At 38.5% G+C, this 18,859-nt stretch overlaps 1 protein-coding gene and 1 non-coding gene across 2 annotated transcripts; both read right to left on the minus strand.

Annotated features, from left to right (window-relative positions):
* Nucleotides 1-9,634: 9,634 nt before the first annotated feature.
* On the minus strand, nucleotides 9,635-9,706 carry trnaq-cug (transfer RNA glutamine (anticodon CUG)). The gene has a single exon. It is a non-coding gene; the product is annotated as a tRNA-Gln (tRNA).
* Nucleotides 9,707-15,206: 5,500 nt separating this feature from the next.
* LOC114571775 (homeobox protein Hox-D9b) lies at nucleotides 15,207-18,000 on the minus strand. The gene is made up of 2 exons (XM_028602967.1): nucleotides 17,288-18,000; nucleotides 15,207-15,451 (listed from the first exon to the last, which is right to left on the minus strand). Exons 1-2 carry the CDS (start codon nucleotides 17,955-17,957, stop codon nucleotides 15,207-15,209), a joined length of 915 nt encoding a protein of 304 aa, XP_028458768.1. The 5' UTR covers nucleotides 17,958-18,000.
* Nucleotides 18,001-18,859: the final 859 nt, after the last annotated feature.

Consider the following 18,859-nt stretch of genomic DNA (forward strand, 5'->3'; position numbering starts at 1 on the left):
ATCACATAAACAGCCTTTTAGATAATTTCTTGTATATATTCCATCTATATTCGCCTCTCATTCTGAGTTGGGTCTGTGATATAAAGCCATTCACATGTGGGCTTTTCTTTCTTGGGGTCGTTTCACTTTTTCATCTTAGACAGGCTGACCGCCGGCTCACCCCTCCGCCCCCGGCCCGCTGCCGGGTCAAAGCCGAGCGGAGAGCAGCTTTAACCCGGTTTAGACATTAACTGCGACCTCCAGCCCTGGTGGGAACACATGCACCGTCTCGGACTGACCAGCGAACAAGTAGTAGCCGCACATTATGACTGTAAATTAAGACACAACACACACTGACCGCAGACTCACGATTGCAGAATTTTAGAATGTGTTATGGCAACACAATCTGTGGGAATCGTCGTTTCTTTACGCACGAGTGAATTGTGATTACAATTTAATCACATCAATTTAATGGCTCTGAAATTAAAAGGAATTAGCCAAATAACATAACTGCAAATGATAATCCAAATTTGTTTCATACACTAATATAGGCCTACATTTAGAAATCGTAAAAATTAATATAATCGAGTTAGGAAGTAGTCTTAAATTAGACGTTGAATTATTTATTTATTAGGCCTAATTTCCAACACATTGTGCTAGATAACTACAAATACCAAAAGCAGTAGCATGGGTTATGAAGAAAAAGTCTGGATGTCTGTATCACAGAGCCTGCTGAAGGCTGCTGAATATTATATTACTAAATACAATTGCTTACCGTTTTCTGCCATAATAATACATTAAATAAAATTGGTTGTGTAAATTAAAATACAAATCTTTCAACCGTCAGTCTACAGAACATTTCGCTGTTTGTGTACAATCTATAAAATACAATCACCATGTATACTAATGTAACCGTATACTACTAGTACCAAAAGTATTAACTACAACCCTGAACCTTATTTAGTTCAATGTTGTTTCACAGATTAATGCCACTGTGTTTTTGCCTGTCTCGCGCTCATGGAACAAAGTCCCCCAAAATGTTCTCCATATATACTGCTGGTATAGTTTTCTTTTCGCTCCTGTTTTTATGAGGCTTGGTGTGAGCAGAGATAGTCGTAAAATGTTAACATCTTAAAGTGCCATAAGTCAAGTAGTGTTTACATACACACACAGACACTAGTGCGAGCAGACTAAGAAATCATTTTTGCACTGGCTTCAGTCTAACGGCCGGTTACATATCAAACCTTCAAACATCCAGCCTGCGGACAGAAACTAAATCTAAAATGTGCTTTCTATCGTCAACGCTTCGTTTCAAAGGCGCTTATTAACCACGCAGCCTTCTTTACTGTCATCTTAATTATTAGCCTTTGTTGTCCCTAAATGGGAGATCATGACGTCAAAATCCTAAACCTGATAATCCTCCACATATGGAATAAGGTTTTGCCGCAACAGAAAGTAAAGCATGTACTGCCCACTGAAGAACACACATGCTGCGGAAATTGCGCGCACACACACACACACACACACACACACACACACACACACACACACACACACACACACACACACACACACACACACACATGCTGTTTAATGCTCAGGTCTTCCTACAAAATGTGTTAAAACACAGACTTCTGTTCACTTTAAAAAATATAGATATGTTTAAACAAATAGGATCACAAGGACCTGATATATTTAGTAGCCTATAAATCAGTTTTCTTCACTTGGAGGGCACACAGCAATATTAAACATACGATGCTGAAAAGTCTTCTTAAAAAAAAGGAGAAATCTTGAAAGCCCTTGAATTTTTTTTAAATTTGGCCTATATTTAAATATTTTAGAACGCGTTTGAAAACTGAATGATGGACCTCAGGTTTGGATATTTAAGCATTTTAAAATAGCACTAAAATGGTGTAATACCCCCCGCTTCCCTGAGAGCTGTAGCTTGTATTTAGTTGTTTTGATGTGGCAGCATTATTTGAAATTATCATTTGACTTTAAAAGCTCAAGATTACAAATTAATAATAAAAAAAAAACACACAGCATCAACAAAATATCTCATGTGAACCAATGTCAGGTCTTACCACTGAAACACGTCTTGACGTTCACCCAAACAAGGCCTTGATAGTGATAGGATTTGATGTCCGAATGTCCGAGAGAATATGAGTGCCCTTTCTGCCCAAACTATCACCTCTGGAGTGACTAAATTAGATTATATGTTGACTACAGGTGGATCTTTGGACCCCCCCTCACTCAATCACTTGGGCCTTTGGGGGCTCCCTGGACCACGGCTTTAATTCGGGGAATACCCCCCACCACACCCCCCCCCCTCTCCTCCATCTGCCCCCTGCCCCATACAGTCATAACTTCATATCTATGCCAAATATGAAAACAAAACCTCACTTACTTGTTCTGTTCTAATCTCGCGCTAAAACAAGATGTTCGTTTCTGCCAAATCCCGTCGGAGCGCATCGAGGCTGATTATTGGAACCGTCTCCGTAGTTTCTCTCTGCGACACAAAGAGCATTCTGTTGATTTCGGACAAATATCGGCTACCAGTCCCATCTGGCCGCCTGTCGGCTATTCTCTCTGAGTTATATTTTGGGGCTTGTCAAACCGCCGGCAATAAAACACACTTTATTACCGTCACGTGCTCAGCTTTTTTTTTTTTTTTCTTTTTTTTTTGCTGCTCCCACACGGGTTCATAAATTATTAGGCCGTGCACAGAGAGCCTCTTTATTCGATAATGGCGCTTAAAATCTCTGGGGTTTTGTTGTGCTGTTGGAGATAAAAACAATACTACGTTTCCTGGTCTTTTGAACTTGCAGAGAGTGGTTTGAGTGGTTTCAATGTTTTTGTTTCCTCTTCCCAATTCTATTTTTAGCCTATTTCTGAATACGGGTTCTCTCTTTTTTTATTAAGATACCAAAGAAAAAAGTTGTTATTTGTGTTTCTGGTGTTTGAATCGAATTATTTGCCTTCTTTGGTGTAACTGGGGCTTTTTGTTGCTATAATATTGGAAATAGTGTTGGACATTTGTGAATGGTGTAAAAATCCTTGCGTACATATTATATTTCGTGTGCGTAAAACCGAGAGTCCGCATGCTGTCACCTTGTTGAGACCCCCCCACCCCACTGCAGTCCTTTCCTCCAAAACAAGCAGATACTAAACGCTGTTTGCATTTTTCCGGATGTTCCTGGAATGCTGTTTGGAGCATTTGTTTCCTGCTTTGATTTCCGTAAATGGGGAGCAATAAAGCCATAAACTGGCTCTGTGAAAACACTCCGCGGGTCTGTGTGTGTGTGTGTGTGTGTGTGTGTGTGTGTGTGTGTGTGTGTGTGTGTGTGTGTGTGTGGCTGTGTGTCCTCAGCACCCCTGTGGCTGCTGAAGTGTCAAAACCAAACCAAAAGTTAGGCTACATATAAATATAATATATATATATATATATATACTATACTATACGCCTGCTTGAAATTAGACCTACTTAATGATAAGTTAAAAATAAAAGGCAAAGTAGCCTAATACTAATAACAATAATAACAATAATGCCAAAAAAAATTGGAAAAGCCGGCTTTCAAAAAAGCTTTCAAATCATTTATCTTTTCCAAATCAGTTTTTATTTATTTATTTATTTATTTTGTTAGGCTATATATTTTTATTCGTGTAGTTTTCAGTAGGCATTTTGAAAAATATCCCGAAAAATGTTGAGCAACCGTGGCCTGTAACTCTGGATTACATTATTAATAATGCACAGGTTACGACACAGAGCACAAGATGTTCAGTGATTGAAGAAGTGCAGTGGAAAAGAATCCGTTTGCTTTCATTAACAAAGTGTCAGCGCCGTTTTTAGACCGCAGCCCACTTGAATCCCTGATTTATAGCGCGTCGGCTTGGCGTCCTGCCTAATAACGCCTCCTAGCAGCTGTAGCATTAAAAAAAAGAAAAACGCGTCCAGGGCCAAGCAAAATGTCCCGGGACAGCAGAGCGGATGAAGTCGCCCTCTTCGAGGTGCATTCAAGGTAAACTCGGAGAAGAGAATTCTCATGACCTCCAGGTTGAACGAACCGGAGGGTGAGGGGAAGATGGTGACGTTATCGCTGAATACTGATGCTGTTGGAGCAAACAAAACAGCCCTGGATCTGTAGCGCCATCTAGTGTTTAAAATACACAGCAGCGCTGCAGCAGCAGATCTAAAGATGTGTGTAGGCCTACTACTTATTAAGATTTTAGTGATGAAGAAGATTTTTAGGATGACGTAGCAGCATTAGTACGAGGAGTTTTTAGCAGGTATTATATAAGGTCTGATTGATCCATAGTTTTTCATGAAAATTTGTTTTGTTTTGTTTTTAAAAAAAATAATTTGTTTTTAATGAAGATCTGCATTAATGATGCATGTTTTTATATAATAATTTTTTTTAATGAAGATCTGCATTCATGATTCATGTTTTTAAAAAAATAATTTGTTTCATGAAGATCTGCATTCATGATGCATGTTTCAAAAAAAGAAAACTAATCTTTTTTTTCTTTTTTTTTAAGTTCATGTAACGTGCAGCTTGAATGGAGGTTTGTGCCTTTTGTTTCTTTTGCCAGCATGTGCCACTGCACTGAGTACCATCTAATTCTTTACTGTTACCTCCCTCTGGTGGCTCATAATAACAATAGCACTTTTGGCAACAATTTTAAATAGGATACAAGTACGTGGACATCCATCAAGAGTTTAACCAAAGCCACACAAAAAAAAAAAAAAATGGTACTATGTGACACGACATATCTCAAACAGCTACATTTCTAATAATCTTAGTGTTTAATCCAATAGAAAATGACTTGACTATATTTTAAACAGTCCTCCTATATGCTACAAAAGTCATTACCAATTTGAATCATTGTTGATAAATAATTAAATAGCTTTTGGTTATTGTTTGCCCATATCCTTTTTTATGTTACCTGCATCAAATGCTTCACTTCAGATAAACTGCTCCAGCTGCGTGAGTTCTGGGACAAAAAGAAGAAAAAATGTCTGTGGACAAACATCAAAGACAAGACGTGACAGAAAATGATCACTATCAATTATCAATTAACAGGAAAAAGCAGCAAAATCAGGCTCTCAGGACAAACCTGCAGGTTGTTTTCTTCTTTTTAAATGTGAATATGAAGTCTTTGCACCATCCTGCAGGGACAGAGAGAAGGGCATTCTTTTGTTACTTTACTGCCACACAAATGCATCTATCTCTATGTAGGTTTCTGTCTTTGTCGTTCTGTCGTTCTGTCTCTCTCTCTCTCTCTCTCTCTCTCTCCCAGGCTCTGTCTGTCCGTCTGTCTGTCTTATGTCTTTCTGTCTGTCTCTGGTTTTAATCGGTCTCATTCTCTGCGTCACTGTCTCCTTTTGTCTCTTTCTTTTGTTTCTTTCTCTCACACACATTGGCCCATAAATACACACACACACACACACACACACACACACACACACACACACACACACACACACACACACACACTCCCTGCTGCATTGCAGTAGGTTGTAAATACTGAGTGCCAGCTGAGCTTGACTGAGCAGCACCAGTGAAATACTGTCTTTGTCTCTCTCTATCTCTCACTTCCCGCCCGCTGCCCTCATGAGAAAAAAAAAAGAAATGTCAAATTCAAGAAAGTAGAGAAAATACAGTCTCTTTGTCTCTCTGACACTTAGGCTGCCCTCATAAAAAAGAATGTCAATGAAAGCAAAAACACAGGGGAAAGGGTTCTTTCTGTCTTGTTCTGTCCATCTGTCCGAGTACGTTTTTTTATGGAGGAGGAAAGAGAAATTCACTTTCTTTCACAGAGGCATGTGTGCTTTCTTATAAACAAGTATTGAGAAAGATAGCCAGACAAAGAGGAGATGCTGAAATGTTCTTTTGGATTGTCTGTTTAGTCAGAGGGCGGATGATCCTTTGTGGCACCTAAAAGCCCATTTTTTAAGGACACACATAACGCCACTTTGTGTGATAAACAATATATCGGTGGATTCAAACACCTGCATATCTATGAATATAGCCAAAAACATTTACATGTGCATTTTACATGACATTGCTTAAGTGTGTCTTATGACCACATTAAGGACTGCTACTCAGGGCTGCACTTTCCTCGTAGCATCATCCTTAAACAATTTGTAATCTACATATATCCTTCTTGTATATATTTCAACACAGTGAAGTAGCTGTTGGTTGGTACACATACATATACTCCCTTAACTGTAGATATATATATATACATATATATATATATATATATATATATATATATATATATATATATATAACATTTTCTGCATCAGGACTGGTGATTGTAACCAAATGAATCCTAAAGGATGGTGCTGTTCCCTCCTGTATTCTCTTGTATCCCTTTCCAGTATAGCCGTATGACTTGGCTGGAGCATTTGGAAATACAGGTACAGTTAAACAGGAGTCCTTGTATCTCTAAATATGCAATCTAGTCATATAAGAATTATGTTATGCATCAGATGTGCTAGTGAAAAAGACATTTTGTGGGTGCCAGAGTGCAGAAACATAGGGTCTAGTATATAATTTGTTACTAAAAATTCAGATATTGTGTAATATTTTGCAGACCATTTTAAAAGCCTGCTTATACTTATGAAAGTATATATTATGCAACATGCAATTAAAGCCTCTTGATCCATATAGACATTAATAATAAGCAGCAGGAGAGCATAATTACTGTATTAGATCTCCACACACATGCATGTAGTGGAGTAATGATTGAATTATCTATTCGTTTTCACACAACAACTGTATTTTGAATGCCAAAGCTCAGCGTCGGTACCTGATGTGAGCAGCCTGCTGGACTCCATTTTCCTCTGCAGCATCCTGAGATCAAAACAACAAAGTAGGACACGAGTTAAAGTCTTGGAGAAAATGAAAACGAAATTTCAGTCAGAAATGAGTTGGGAGCTGTTTGGGAGAGTAGGACCAGACAGTCGACACAGGAGAGAAAACACGCAAAATAAATCTACATACGCATCTTTTTCCGCCTGTGAGCAGCCAGTTTCTTCCTTTCGGTATTAAACGTTAGGCCTACTTGATATCGGATGTGTTTAGGGGCATTTGTTCGGCACGTTTTAACATTAAAACGTGAGATTTTAACGAATAAATTAAACAAATCTGGTTATAAATATTGCAGAAAGATACAAAAGACAATGTAGAGAGAAACCGTCCATGGAGGCGCGCGGGTGCCAAGAAGCAGCTCTGGGCTACCGAGAGCGCGCGGGGGTAAAGGGAGGCTGTCCGCGAGGGTATGCACTGCAAGCGCACACATGACCGTTAACGGGCCAATGGCGCGCGGTGTCGGCTCATAAAATGGTTTTATGGCCCGCGTGTGTAAATCGCGCAGACAGAAAGTGGAATTTGTGGCAGCTGGAAGCTGAAGCAGCGAGAGAAAGCTGCATCTTAAAATAAAAGCACACACTTATAGGCTACATACAGAAACCCCCCCCACACACACACACACACACACACAGGAACCCTTGTGAATCCGGCCTAAACACCTCCAGGTATTTTTTAGGCCTTTGACGATCCAGTGTTGCAATACTGTTTGATTTTCATTTAGTGGCTATTTTGTGGATAACAACAACAAAAAAACATGTCGGAATTCTAGCTGAAATGTACAAAAATAAATATAATTTGTGCCTGATATTTAGCCTGAAAACTCTTACAGTAAAAGAAATCAAAACCTTACCGCCTTAACCAAAATAGCTTCATTCTTTAAATGTTGTAGGCTAATCCTTTGATACAAACCCTTATTAATGCTCTGTTTTTCTTTGACATTTTACCTCTGGCATAGCTAATAAGCAGCATCCATTACTCTCACCTCTCCAGCTTTGTGCTTCATCAGCTGTATGAAAGATATCAGAAATTCCTCCATTTTTCCCTCAACAGGGTGAAAGAATATGCCCTTACATATCTACACTGCATTCCTTCTGCGAGATAAAGGGAGATGACTGATGGCTGCCATAAGAGAAACTGCTGCAGTATGACAGTTCACGGTCTGAATCCTTTTCATTTAACTGGAATTTAAATAACTCTTGGCAGACCTAAACCCCTGAGTGCGTTTTAATGGCCACACAAGCCTACCAGCCACTCGAATAAAGTTAGTTATCAGAACAGAACATCTAAATCAACACACAATCCTAATCAACACTTTGAATAAAAAAAAAAGACTGATTTAGTCATTATGTTCCAAATGGTATTTTGCCCTATCTTCTAGAAATGAAAGTAGATGCCATAAAACATTGGCTTCTCCTTCATCTCCATTTTCATGACAATGGCAGCCATCTTATTTTAGGTAGTTAAACTCGGCCTACCACAATCCACCTGTGCACGTCTACCATTTTAGTTTAAGGTATCTTATAAGAAAAGGCTTCAAACCGGCCGAGAAAAAAAATATTACAGAAAACATCCATCAGATGTTAAAATACATGTTTTCTCTCCCCTGGAGCTGCCACACTTCTGACTCCTGCATTCGGCACCTTGTCCCGAAGAAACACACACTTGACCGTTTGAAAACGACTGTGTCAAACTACAGTAACGCTACATGGCTGGTCATAACAGAAGCTTTCAGCTGGCTTTATTTTTTTTAAACTGTTGCTGCAGGTTAAATTCTGGGAATTCTTTGATATTTAAGGATTACTGCATATAAGACCAATTATGGTCTTGGTGGTGGTAATATATCTTCTTTGTTTTTGTTTAGGTCTTTGATTCATGATTAGGCCTATAGTCTTTTTATAGCCTCTGAGAACACGAGCAGAAAGACGTATAATTGGCAACATTTTAATGCCAGCATTCATTTGAAAACTCAGTCATTTATATCAGAGCCAATCAGTGCTGAAACAGAGTGGGCCTTTTAAATGGCAGGAATGCGTTGTGGTTGCATTGGGCTGCTGTTTTACAATACTTGGTCATTATGGTCCTGCTTTTCTAATTTGGTTATGAGATGTTTGCAATTTCCCTTTTCTTAGCTTAAAGTAAATACGTGAAATGGGTCATTTTGAAATACCATGAGAGAAGAAGTTATTTTCTATCCAGTTTTGCAAGGTAACCCGTGTTGATTGTGTCAGTGTGCTGGTTAGGGTGACTGCAGAGAACGTTTTATTTTGAAGAGGAAACAGAAGATGGAAGTATCTCACCCCTCTGATTGCAGTGATGCTCCCAGATGCCAGCGTCTAAATGATTTTATATGTAACTATTGTGAATTTCTTTCTTTATGTAACTGTCTCGTCCACACTGAAATAGGATCACAATGAGAAACGCCTCGTATACCACACAAGTTAATTTAATTTCACTGAATGACGCTTTCCCTTTCTGTATTATCCCATATGTCCAAATCAGATCATTTTCTTTCTTTAATGATTTTATAAAAATATATATATCTTTTTTTTTTTTTTAAATATATATATTTTTTTTTTTTTGGGCTATTTCCTGAAAGGTTCAAGCCGCTAAGAATAGCCACGATATGTTTATTCTTAATCTGCAAGTAGCTACAGCCGAAAAATAGGTAACATGTCATGGAGTATTAATTTATTAACTAAATGCATGTAACTACAATGCTTCAGTAAACGGGATGGATTTGTGTCACTCATCTGTCTGATAGTGGAAGCTGAAAATTCAGGATCTACTGAGATTTGAACTCAGATCGCTGGATTCAGAGCCCAGAGTGCTAACCATTACACCATAGAACCGCTGAGTCCTGTAGACCAGCTCAGACAGGACAACACCTCCACCCGGCGGACAGAGACAGCCTCTACACATACACCGTTTCTCTGATTAGGCGAGTCTAGTAGCAGTAGTAGTCGAATGTATCGTAGTTGGTATACTGTACTGTATACTGGCCAGAATCTGCATATTGGGGGGCATATCATCCCCCAGGGAAGTTTTGAGCATCAACGACTTTATTTCCTCCATTCTGATACACTTTTATGCACCAATGTACGATGGACATACCTTTATTTAGCCTATGTGAAGAAGAAAAACACAGATGACAATTCAAAATATATCAAAAATATAATGGAAAGTATGTTGTTGCGGGTCATTGGGCATTTTTAAGTGGGTATATGGAAATCCTGGAGCTTTCTTAGTGGGCATACTGTGTACTGTGTGTACCTGTGTATCACGTAGACTACACCACTGGTCTTAATCCTAAATCATTGTAAAACAACAATTAAGCGAGGTTCAGTTTATTAGGGAAATAAATGATTTCTTGGACCTTATTGTTGTCTCCCTTCGAAACGACGTTTATATCGTTACTGATAGACAAAGTAGGCTACAATAGGCTCTTATTTATAGGCTGCATAGTAGGTTACATCTCCCTCCTACGACTACAGATGCTGGTACTAAACCATACTGCAGGAATCCTTTTTCTAAATTATAATTTTTCATGCAGCCTAACTCACTTAAGTTATTAAAGTAGTCCAACCCTAGGTTACTGTGCCATTGTGAATTCATTTCATTTTATTGCAGACATTTTTTTTTTTTCACAAGAAGAGTGCCTTGGACCTTCTGTTGTTTTTAATCTCTATTGCAGACATTGTATTGGGAATCGGGAGCAATCATTGAACATTACTTGGCGTCCTATTTCATTTCTGCAGCACGATAAGTGTTCCCTGTAGCTGACTTAATTCGGGTGTTTCGTTCATTTTATTTCATGGCACCGTTTAGTTAAGTCCCACATTAATCGGAATTTCTAAACTCTTTTGTAAATCTAATTTCTTATTTACCTTTTTTTTCCTTTATTGTACAATCCTTTTCTGCATATTTCAGTGTGTTTGGCATGATATTGTGTAGTTTTATAGTTTTTTTTTATTTTGTTATTATGGAATGTTATCAGAAAGTTGAAGGGGTTCATTCGCAAAAACAGGTAAAGGCCATTCTTAAAATGGGTAAACCAAAACATGGAGCGCAAAAACATGATGCAGGAATTTTTTTTAAATTAGCCCATATTTGTATTTTCAAGCTTTCTTGATTGCAGCTGTCATCTAGTTTATCCTTCATAGTTTTGGATATCAGCGCGCAATCGACATATGACTCACACACTATGTGCGTAAAAAGCACTGCCATTTTAAGTTAGAAAATGAGACGAGAAGGTCATTTTCTACCACTTTTTATTCACTGCAAGAAGATTGAAATGAAATTCAAATCCTGTCATGCATTAAGCATTATTAAGCCTGGATGGCAAAAAGTGGTGTTGACGATATATGGCGTTAAAGCTGTTGGACTTCGACAGCGACATTGAAATGTTAGATTTTCCTAAAATCATACCAGTAATCCGGGTTTTTCTTTAACTAAAAGGGCTACAGTTAGAGTTAGAGATCTTCGATACAACTAGTCGGAAGTCGTAACAACAAATAACCACCGCCTTTGTTTTCCGTTTTAATTCCCTGTATAATGAAATGCCCTGGGTGCTGGGCTCCTGCGGTCCGTAGAAATGTGATTGAGGCTGTCTGGTCTCATCTGCAGACAATGACTTTAACATTTAGAAGGACAGTTGAGGCTCCAAGGCAGGAAAGGGTATCCCAATAAAACCATATATAGTCACGATGACTGTCTGGCCTAAATGACTTTATGGTACCTCTCTCTCTCCCTCTGCGTGTCTCTGTGTCTTGAGTTGGGGGGGAAAGTCACGTTTATTCTCCAAATGCATGCTGTTGGTTTATGACCCTGCAGTAGGATGAGCTGAGCACTTTATATGGCCGCAATAAATGAGGGAAGGAACGAGGCGCTGCACTGACTTTGACAAAACAAGGAGGCAGAAATGTCTCTCTGTTGACTGAAACTCCCACTGCATCTACCTGGGAGCAGTGAAACACCTTGACGTTGGAATAATATAGTCCAATAATATATATATATATATATATATATATATATATATATATATATATATATATATATATATAAAATAAATCGTATTATTGCTCTATAATCCGGTGTAACGTCAAACAGAGATCGCAGTGTTTTTCTCGTGTGGGATCATGCCATAATAATGTAGGGTAATACGATGAGAACAGGACTAATTTTAGTAATAGTAGTATTATTAGTGCATTAGTGTTTGTGCGTGTTTCTTTATTTCATACTAACATATTTACATTATAAAAAGCAATCCAACTGTGACTTTATTAGAGCTATAATAATGCAGGCTGTTCTCAGGAACCATTTGTGCATATGTCTAGCTACGAAAAGTAATTGGTATGAATGTATTACTGTAGCTTCCCAGGCTGGCCTCACAGAACTAATCTCACCAAACGTCGTAATAATAGCAGTTGTTTGTTTGTGTTTCTCTACTTCATACAAACATATAAACATTGAATACAAGAATTATAAATTACAATACAACTGTGATTTTAATAATCCAACCAAACGACCGGCTACTAAAAAAAGAAGCTAATAGCCTAGTCGTAGTATTTTCTCTGTGTTTCTCTATTTCATACACAAATATTTAGGCTAGATTATTTAAAAAAACAATACAACTGTAGACTAACTTTACCTAAAATCCCAACGAAGTAGCCTAACAGTATTCTGCGTGCGTGTGTGTGTGTGTGTGTGTGTGTGTAATTAACGTTTAGGCCTAATTAAAAATTATAAATAGGCTAACAATACAACTAATCTACATGTATTTCCTAGATTTTAATCCAGCTAATAATCTAACCAAACCATATATATATATATATATATATATATATATATATATATATATATATATATATATATAGAGGCCTATTCGTAATTATGACCAGGTAATGTTATTAAGCTGTATTTACAGCCTGCAGCTACAACTAGTAGCCTATTCTTGTAAATATTTAATAAAAACCGAGATGCAAATGAGCAATCCGCTGCATAAAATAGCAAAGATGAACTGAAAAGAAGAATAAAACAACATGGGAAGCGCATAATTAACAATGATGATGCCATCCATCTTTTTATTTCATTTTCAAAAAATCCCCACGAGCAGCATATTGAGGCTAAATGAGAGCAGGTGAAGGCCTCGCGTCATCACAACACATCATGCCTCCAGTTCAATCTCAGTAGGCTAACATAGCCTGTTGGGTTTCCCTTTTCTCCCAGGGAGAATGGACTGGTGTCGAGTCCATCTCATCCTCGTGAAAAAAAAACACTAAAGTACTGATATCCCTATAATATTCCTCTAATATTTTAACTTGATGTTATCGTATACCTTCTAAAATGAAAAATAGGTTGTGCGTTGTTTGTACATAGAACGTCTCACATGAACTGTATGTAGCAGTTTATTCTAGGAGGTAACAGAAAGCTTAGATAGCTGTGTGTGTGTGTGTGTGTGTGTGTGTGTGTGTGTGTGTGTGTGTGTGTGTGTGTGAACATATCATGATCTCCATGTATCCCACATTAACAACAGATAGACTTATACAACACAGCAACGATAACAACAAATACGTCCATTCGGCTATACATGCACAGTTTATAAAATAATAATAATAATAATAAGAATAATAATAATAACAAGGAAGCTTATTCTTTTCTTAAAAAACAAAATGATAAACGTCCCTTTTGGATATTATTTTCAGGGAGACTGGGGTTGGTTGTAACACAGAATTGATCCAAACAGCAGCTAGATTAAAAACCTGTGTGTGCCTCTCTGACGGCATCACCCACCTGGACACACCTGAAATACATTGCAAAGTATTTTGGTATTACTGTTGATTTTTTTGTGTTTATTTCATAATTTGCATCTTGGTTTATTTTATAGTTAAACTGTTGCAAACTTGACATACGTTTCTGTTCCAGTGTTATAATTACAAGCTGTGTAATCATCTATAAGTGTGTGGATGGACATAACACTAATCTCAACCAGGTGATCCCTACACATTGGTCTACGTCTTTAGCCCTGGAGAGATAAAGTGCTCCTAAACACTTTGTGCAGGGTTTTGTCTTCTATGGTGACAATAGTTCATGTAAAAGCAGTATTGGATCCACAGCCAATATGGCAGAGCGTCCGGAGTCAGTCTTATGACATCTCACCTTGTTGTTTTTGTGTGCATGAATCCATCTTCAATATACTTGTATGCTTATGTTGTTAATTTACACAATAAAGGATGTTGGAGGTTTCAGTTTAAAAGTCTGGTTTGAACTAACTTTCCTTTGCAAAGGAGCACAATTTATCACATGTGAAACACATTTCTCGTGTTCAAAATTCACATTTGGCAACATGTTTTCAGAAAGTTCACATGTGAAAAGATCATTCAATTTTATTCTCATATATTTCACATGTGAAAACAACAATTTCACCTTTGATAGATTCACATTTTTTGTGATTCTAAGTCCAGCCACAGTAAAGCTTTGTGTCTTAAAGAACACTGGATCATGCAAATCACACAAGAATATTAACAGATTCCACCTTCTAAATTAGAGCTAACAAAGGGATCAATAAATGCATCAATTTACATAATTTACCACCTAATCTGTCTGATTCTGTCTCACTCTCTTCTCTTTTATTTTCTGTTATTATGGTTATGATTACGTGTCAGGCTTCTTTGTTTGCTTAGGGTATTTTTATTTCAAATTTTTAACAGCTCTGCGACTATTTCAGGCCATAGCAGATGTAGCACATCACGTCTGGCATACTGAAAGCAGTTTTTATGAGGACAATAGTTTTAGCATTAAATCATAAAACGCAATTCAGATTTTGGCAGAAAGCACAGACAATTTATGTGAAGTCAAGTATGTGTCAAGTAGTTTCAGTTTTGGACATGTGAGATTGCAGCCTTGTCAAAAACAGATGTTTTACAATCAGCAAAGTCTTTGATATCATCTTTCTAGTATGTGGATGTTGTTTTTTTTAATTCAATTTATGGATTTTTCTGTAAATGTGAACTTTATATTCTGAGCATTATTTACAAGTACCCCAGGTCACAGGTTGACTGACGTGCAGAAGGAAGAACCCGATTTCAGAAGATGAAAAAGGCCAAAAGACATTGAAAGGAGTAGTTTTTTGTAAAAGTGTAACAACACATCCTGGTCTCCCCTGCAGAGTTTCACCACTGCAGTTTCACCACTGCAATCCGTTGCTTAGTAACAGCTGCTCATGTTAAAGATGTTGGGCGTCTTGGAGCGCTGTGTTTCTTTTATCAGTTATAACATCACCACCTCCAAAACCTATCCTTGAGAAAAGAAGAAGAAGAAAAAAAACATCCCCGGGCCTCTTCTCCAAATCCATCATTCATTCACACTCCTCCTCTCCCGGATCATCAGCTTCTTCATCTTCATCCGTCTGTTCTGGAACCAGATTTTGACCTGTCTCTCTGTCAGATTTAAGAGTCCTGCCACCTCCAGGCGCCGGTCCCTGGTCAGGTACATGTTGTAGAGAAACTCCTTCTCCAGCTCCAGGGTCTGGTGTTTGGTGTATGGACACCTTTTCTTCCGGGTGGACTTGGCATAGATCCAACTAGCTGCTGGATTTTCTGTAGAAGAAGACACAAGGTGGCATAGATTTTTACTTTAAAACCTCACACCATATATTTACTTGCTGTGTGTGTGTGTGTGTGTGTGTGTGTGTGTGTGTGTGTGTGTGTGCGTGTGTGTGTGTGTGTGTGTGCGTGTGTGTGCGATCGAGCGAGCATGCAAGTGAGTGAGTGAGCGAGCGTGTGTGTGTGTGTGCGTGTGTGTGTGTGTGTGTGTGTGTGTGTGTGTGTGTGTGTGTGTGTGTGTGTGTGTGTGTGTGTGTGTGTGTGTGTGTGTGTGCGTGTGGGTGTGTGGAGAAGTTCAAAGACTGACATAAATATCAGAGAAAATATTCTCAGGAACACATTTTATGAGCCTGCAACTTTTGGCTCATTAGAAAAAGAAACAATATCACATGCTCAAAACACAGCCCCGTAAATAAATACTTCGTTCAATTCTTTTTCTTTCTTTTTTTTTAGCCATATTGCTCCTTTTAGCCAGGCTAACTCAGGTTTAAGAGCATCTGGTTTGTGTATGCCCTCGTTTTACCCTTCCTTCATTTTAATAATTTAACATAATGTGACATTATTTAAAATGATGGTTGTGGTTTCTGATACAGCCATATACCTTTTTTTTTAGGATGAAAACGTTTTTTGGAAGGACAGCGAGCAGCAATAAATACAGCAGAGTGCCCAATAAAGTCTAAATCTCTGTGTAAGTGCAGGCAGCGTTGGTAAAAAGCCAAACTGAGCCTCATTTTTTGAATTATTAAACTGCAGTTAGGATATTTGAACCTTTGAATGATCTGAAATGTTATATTGGCCACTTTAAAAAAAAGTAAAGCAGCCAGAGGGTGCTGTGAAATTATAGTTATACAGACAGACAGCAAGAGAGCAACAAGTATTTTGGCTTTGGATTGGTAGTCCTACACTCACAGCTGGACTGAGGTTGGCACATCTCCTGAAAACCTTTATACCAATAAGTAGAACGATGAACCCGGCTATTTAAAATGTTTTAACCCTAATTTTTGACAAAAAAAAACTAATAGGTCATAGCGTTTCACTCAGTTGCACATACATTTGGACATTAAACCAATAGCCTACATTTACAGAGAGTTACAATGTACAAAATGATATAGCAAATAAAATGTAGGCCTATTATTATTATTATTATTATTATTATAAGCCCAGTCATATTGTTTTGCTTCACGTCTTGTTCCTCTGTGCTAGGCTAATTCAAACTTTTTTTTAAAGCCTATACTTTTGTGGATCTGAAGTTAAAAAATTATTATTATTATTATTGTTATAAAGTATATTTGTTGCCGTTTGAGGCATGCCACATTATGAAGTTGCTCCTGTGCAAGCTACAAACAATGAAGGGTTTATAAATTATTGAGGTCGTTTTGGATAGACATGCTTATGTATATATATATATATATATATATATATATATATATATATATATATATGTTTCGAGCATTAGCTGCAAAAAAAATAGACTAAGTTATTATACTTTCTGCACAAATCCGATCACAGAAATGCAGCGCAAGCCTGCGTTTTCTCTTTAGTGACAAATTGTTAAATAACAGCAATAGCACCTTAATTATTTTAATGGACAATAAAGTTTTACATTTTACCGTTTACAAGACATTTATAGGGCTATAAAAGTCACACACACTTACTAAAGGCTACTTAGGCCACATTCTCTCTCTGTTTCACACACTCACAACTAGGCTACACACACACACACACACACACACACACACACACACACACACACACACACCTGTGTAGCCTTTGCCACTTCTTAAATGTTAATAAACATTCCTGAGTTTCATAGTTTGTATCTGTCTTTACCCGGGTCAAGCTGTTGCTTTGTTTTTCTCTCCTCGTCCACCTTTTTGGGCTCCGGTTTCCTTCCCAGCTCCTTCGCCGTGCCAAGCCGCTCCAGGACGACCTCAGTCGGGCTAGCGAAGCTGGAATCTTTGGGGATGTCGTGTGACGGCGGTGAACTCTCAGGTTTAACCGCCTCGTACCTCGGGCTCAGATTGGAAAGGTCACCCTGAGCGGGGACACACACGGGAAAACCGACCGACGCATGTGACACAGAAGTCTCCGAGGTGGGAGTCGCCCCCTCCCAACAGCGGACGAACCTGCTCTCGGAAGCGGCCGCGGATGCGAGGTGTTCGGTGTGGGTCTGCGTCTGCGGGTCGTAGTATGGGTGGTGGTGGCTCAGGAGGTGATGTGGGTGAAAAAGACCGGGGGTGGACTGCAGCTGCGGAGAAGAGGGCGAAGATGAAGTAGAGTTGTTTGCCCAGGGAGAAAAGCCGTTTAAGCTCGTTTGTTTGTTGGAAAAATGTGAAAAATCTGGAACGTGTGAGCCGGGGATCCCCTCCTCATCCTCCGCTCTCCGGACTGGCTTTGCGCAGCCGGCCGTCGAACCCTGCAAGCCTCCCGGGATGAAATGTGCACCGTAAGGCTCCTCAGTCTGGATCCCCATCATGGAATAATAATTCGTTAGCGACATGTTTATTTTATTATTTCAATAAAAAGACACTTAAGTGCGACTGTAAAACGTTAGATGGGCTGGTATAGTGGCTTACATCCTCCCCTAAAATGGTAGTATTTTTTTCCATGCCCTTACCTTCTTCTCGGCTGCCCATTGGTTATACGTGGATCACATGGTTAGACTGTATTTACCCAGTAAAGGAAATAAATCAAATAATTCTTTTGTGCTCAGAGATGTGATGGAAGGCCTTCTAGTCTGCTGCCAGATGGGCCTCAATGTAGCATCGGTTTTTTAAAACTGTACCCTACTTGAAACACCGTTTTACAAGCACAATAAAAAGTAGCAGTTTACAAGCGCGCGTGTGTGTATGTGTGTGTGTGTGTGTGTGTGTGTGTGTGTGTGTGTGTGTGTGTGTGTGTGTGTGTGTGTGTGTGTGTGTGTGTGTGTGTGCGTGTTTCTGACAAACCACTTTTTAATAGACCTATGAAATAATAGCTTATTCTGTATTCATAATTGGTGACAAAAACGCGTCTTTGTCGCCTCAAAGTTTAGGAGGGGAGGTGGGTTTTGGCTTTTCTTTGTCCCTACAAGTACTTTCTTTGATCTTGATTTTACAATGAGCATAGCCCATTGTGTATTTCAAAAAAAAAAAAAAAATAAGACGAAAACTCTCCCTCGAAGTTATGGATGCCGCTATACTTTTGTAGGCCATATACTGAAATATCTTTATTGGATTTGTGTCGGTGGACTGCTTCACTCGTTAAATCGTCCCGTTTCAGCTAGGCCTACCTGTTCTCTAATTATGTTTTTTAATTCAGGCAATTACTTACTTACTTCTCCTACTCAATTATTCCTGAATAATTGATTGACCAACCTAATAAATAACAAAAAACACGCATGAGGTTGCACATGGAAGTATT

Source organism: Perca flavescens, chromosome 17 (genome assembly GCF_004354835.1).
Source record: "Perca flavescens isolate YP-PL-M2 chromosome 17, PFLA_1.0, whole genome shotgun sequence".
NCBI classification, from domain to species: Eukaryota; Metazoa; Chordata; class Actinopteri; order Perciformes; family Percidae; genus Perca; species Perca flavescens.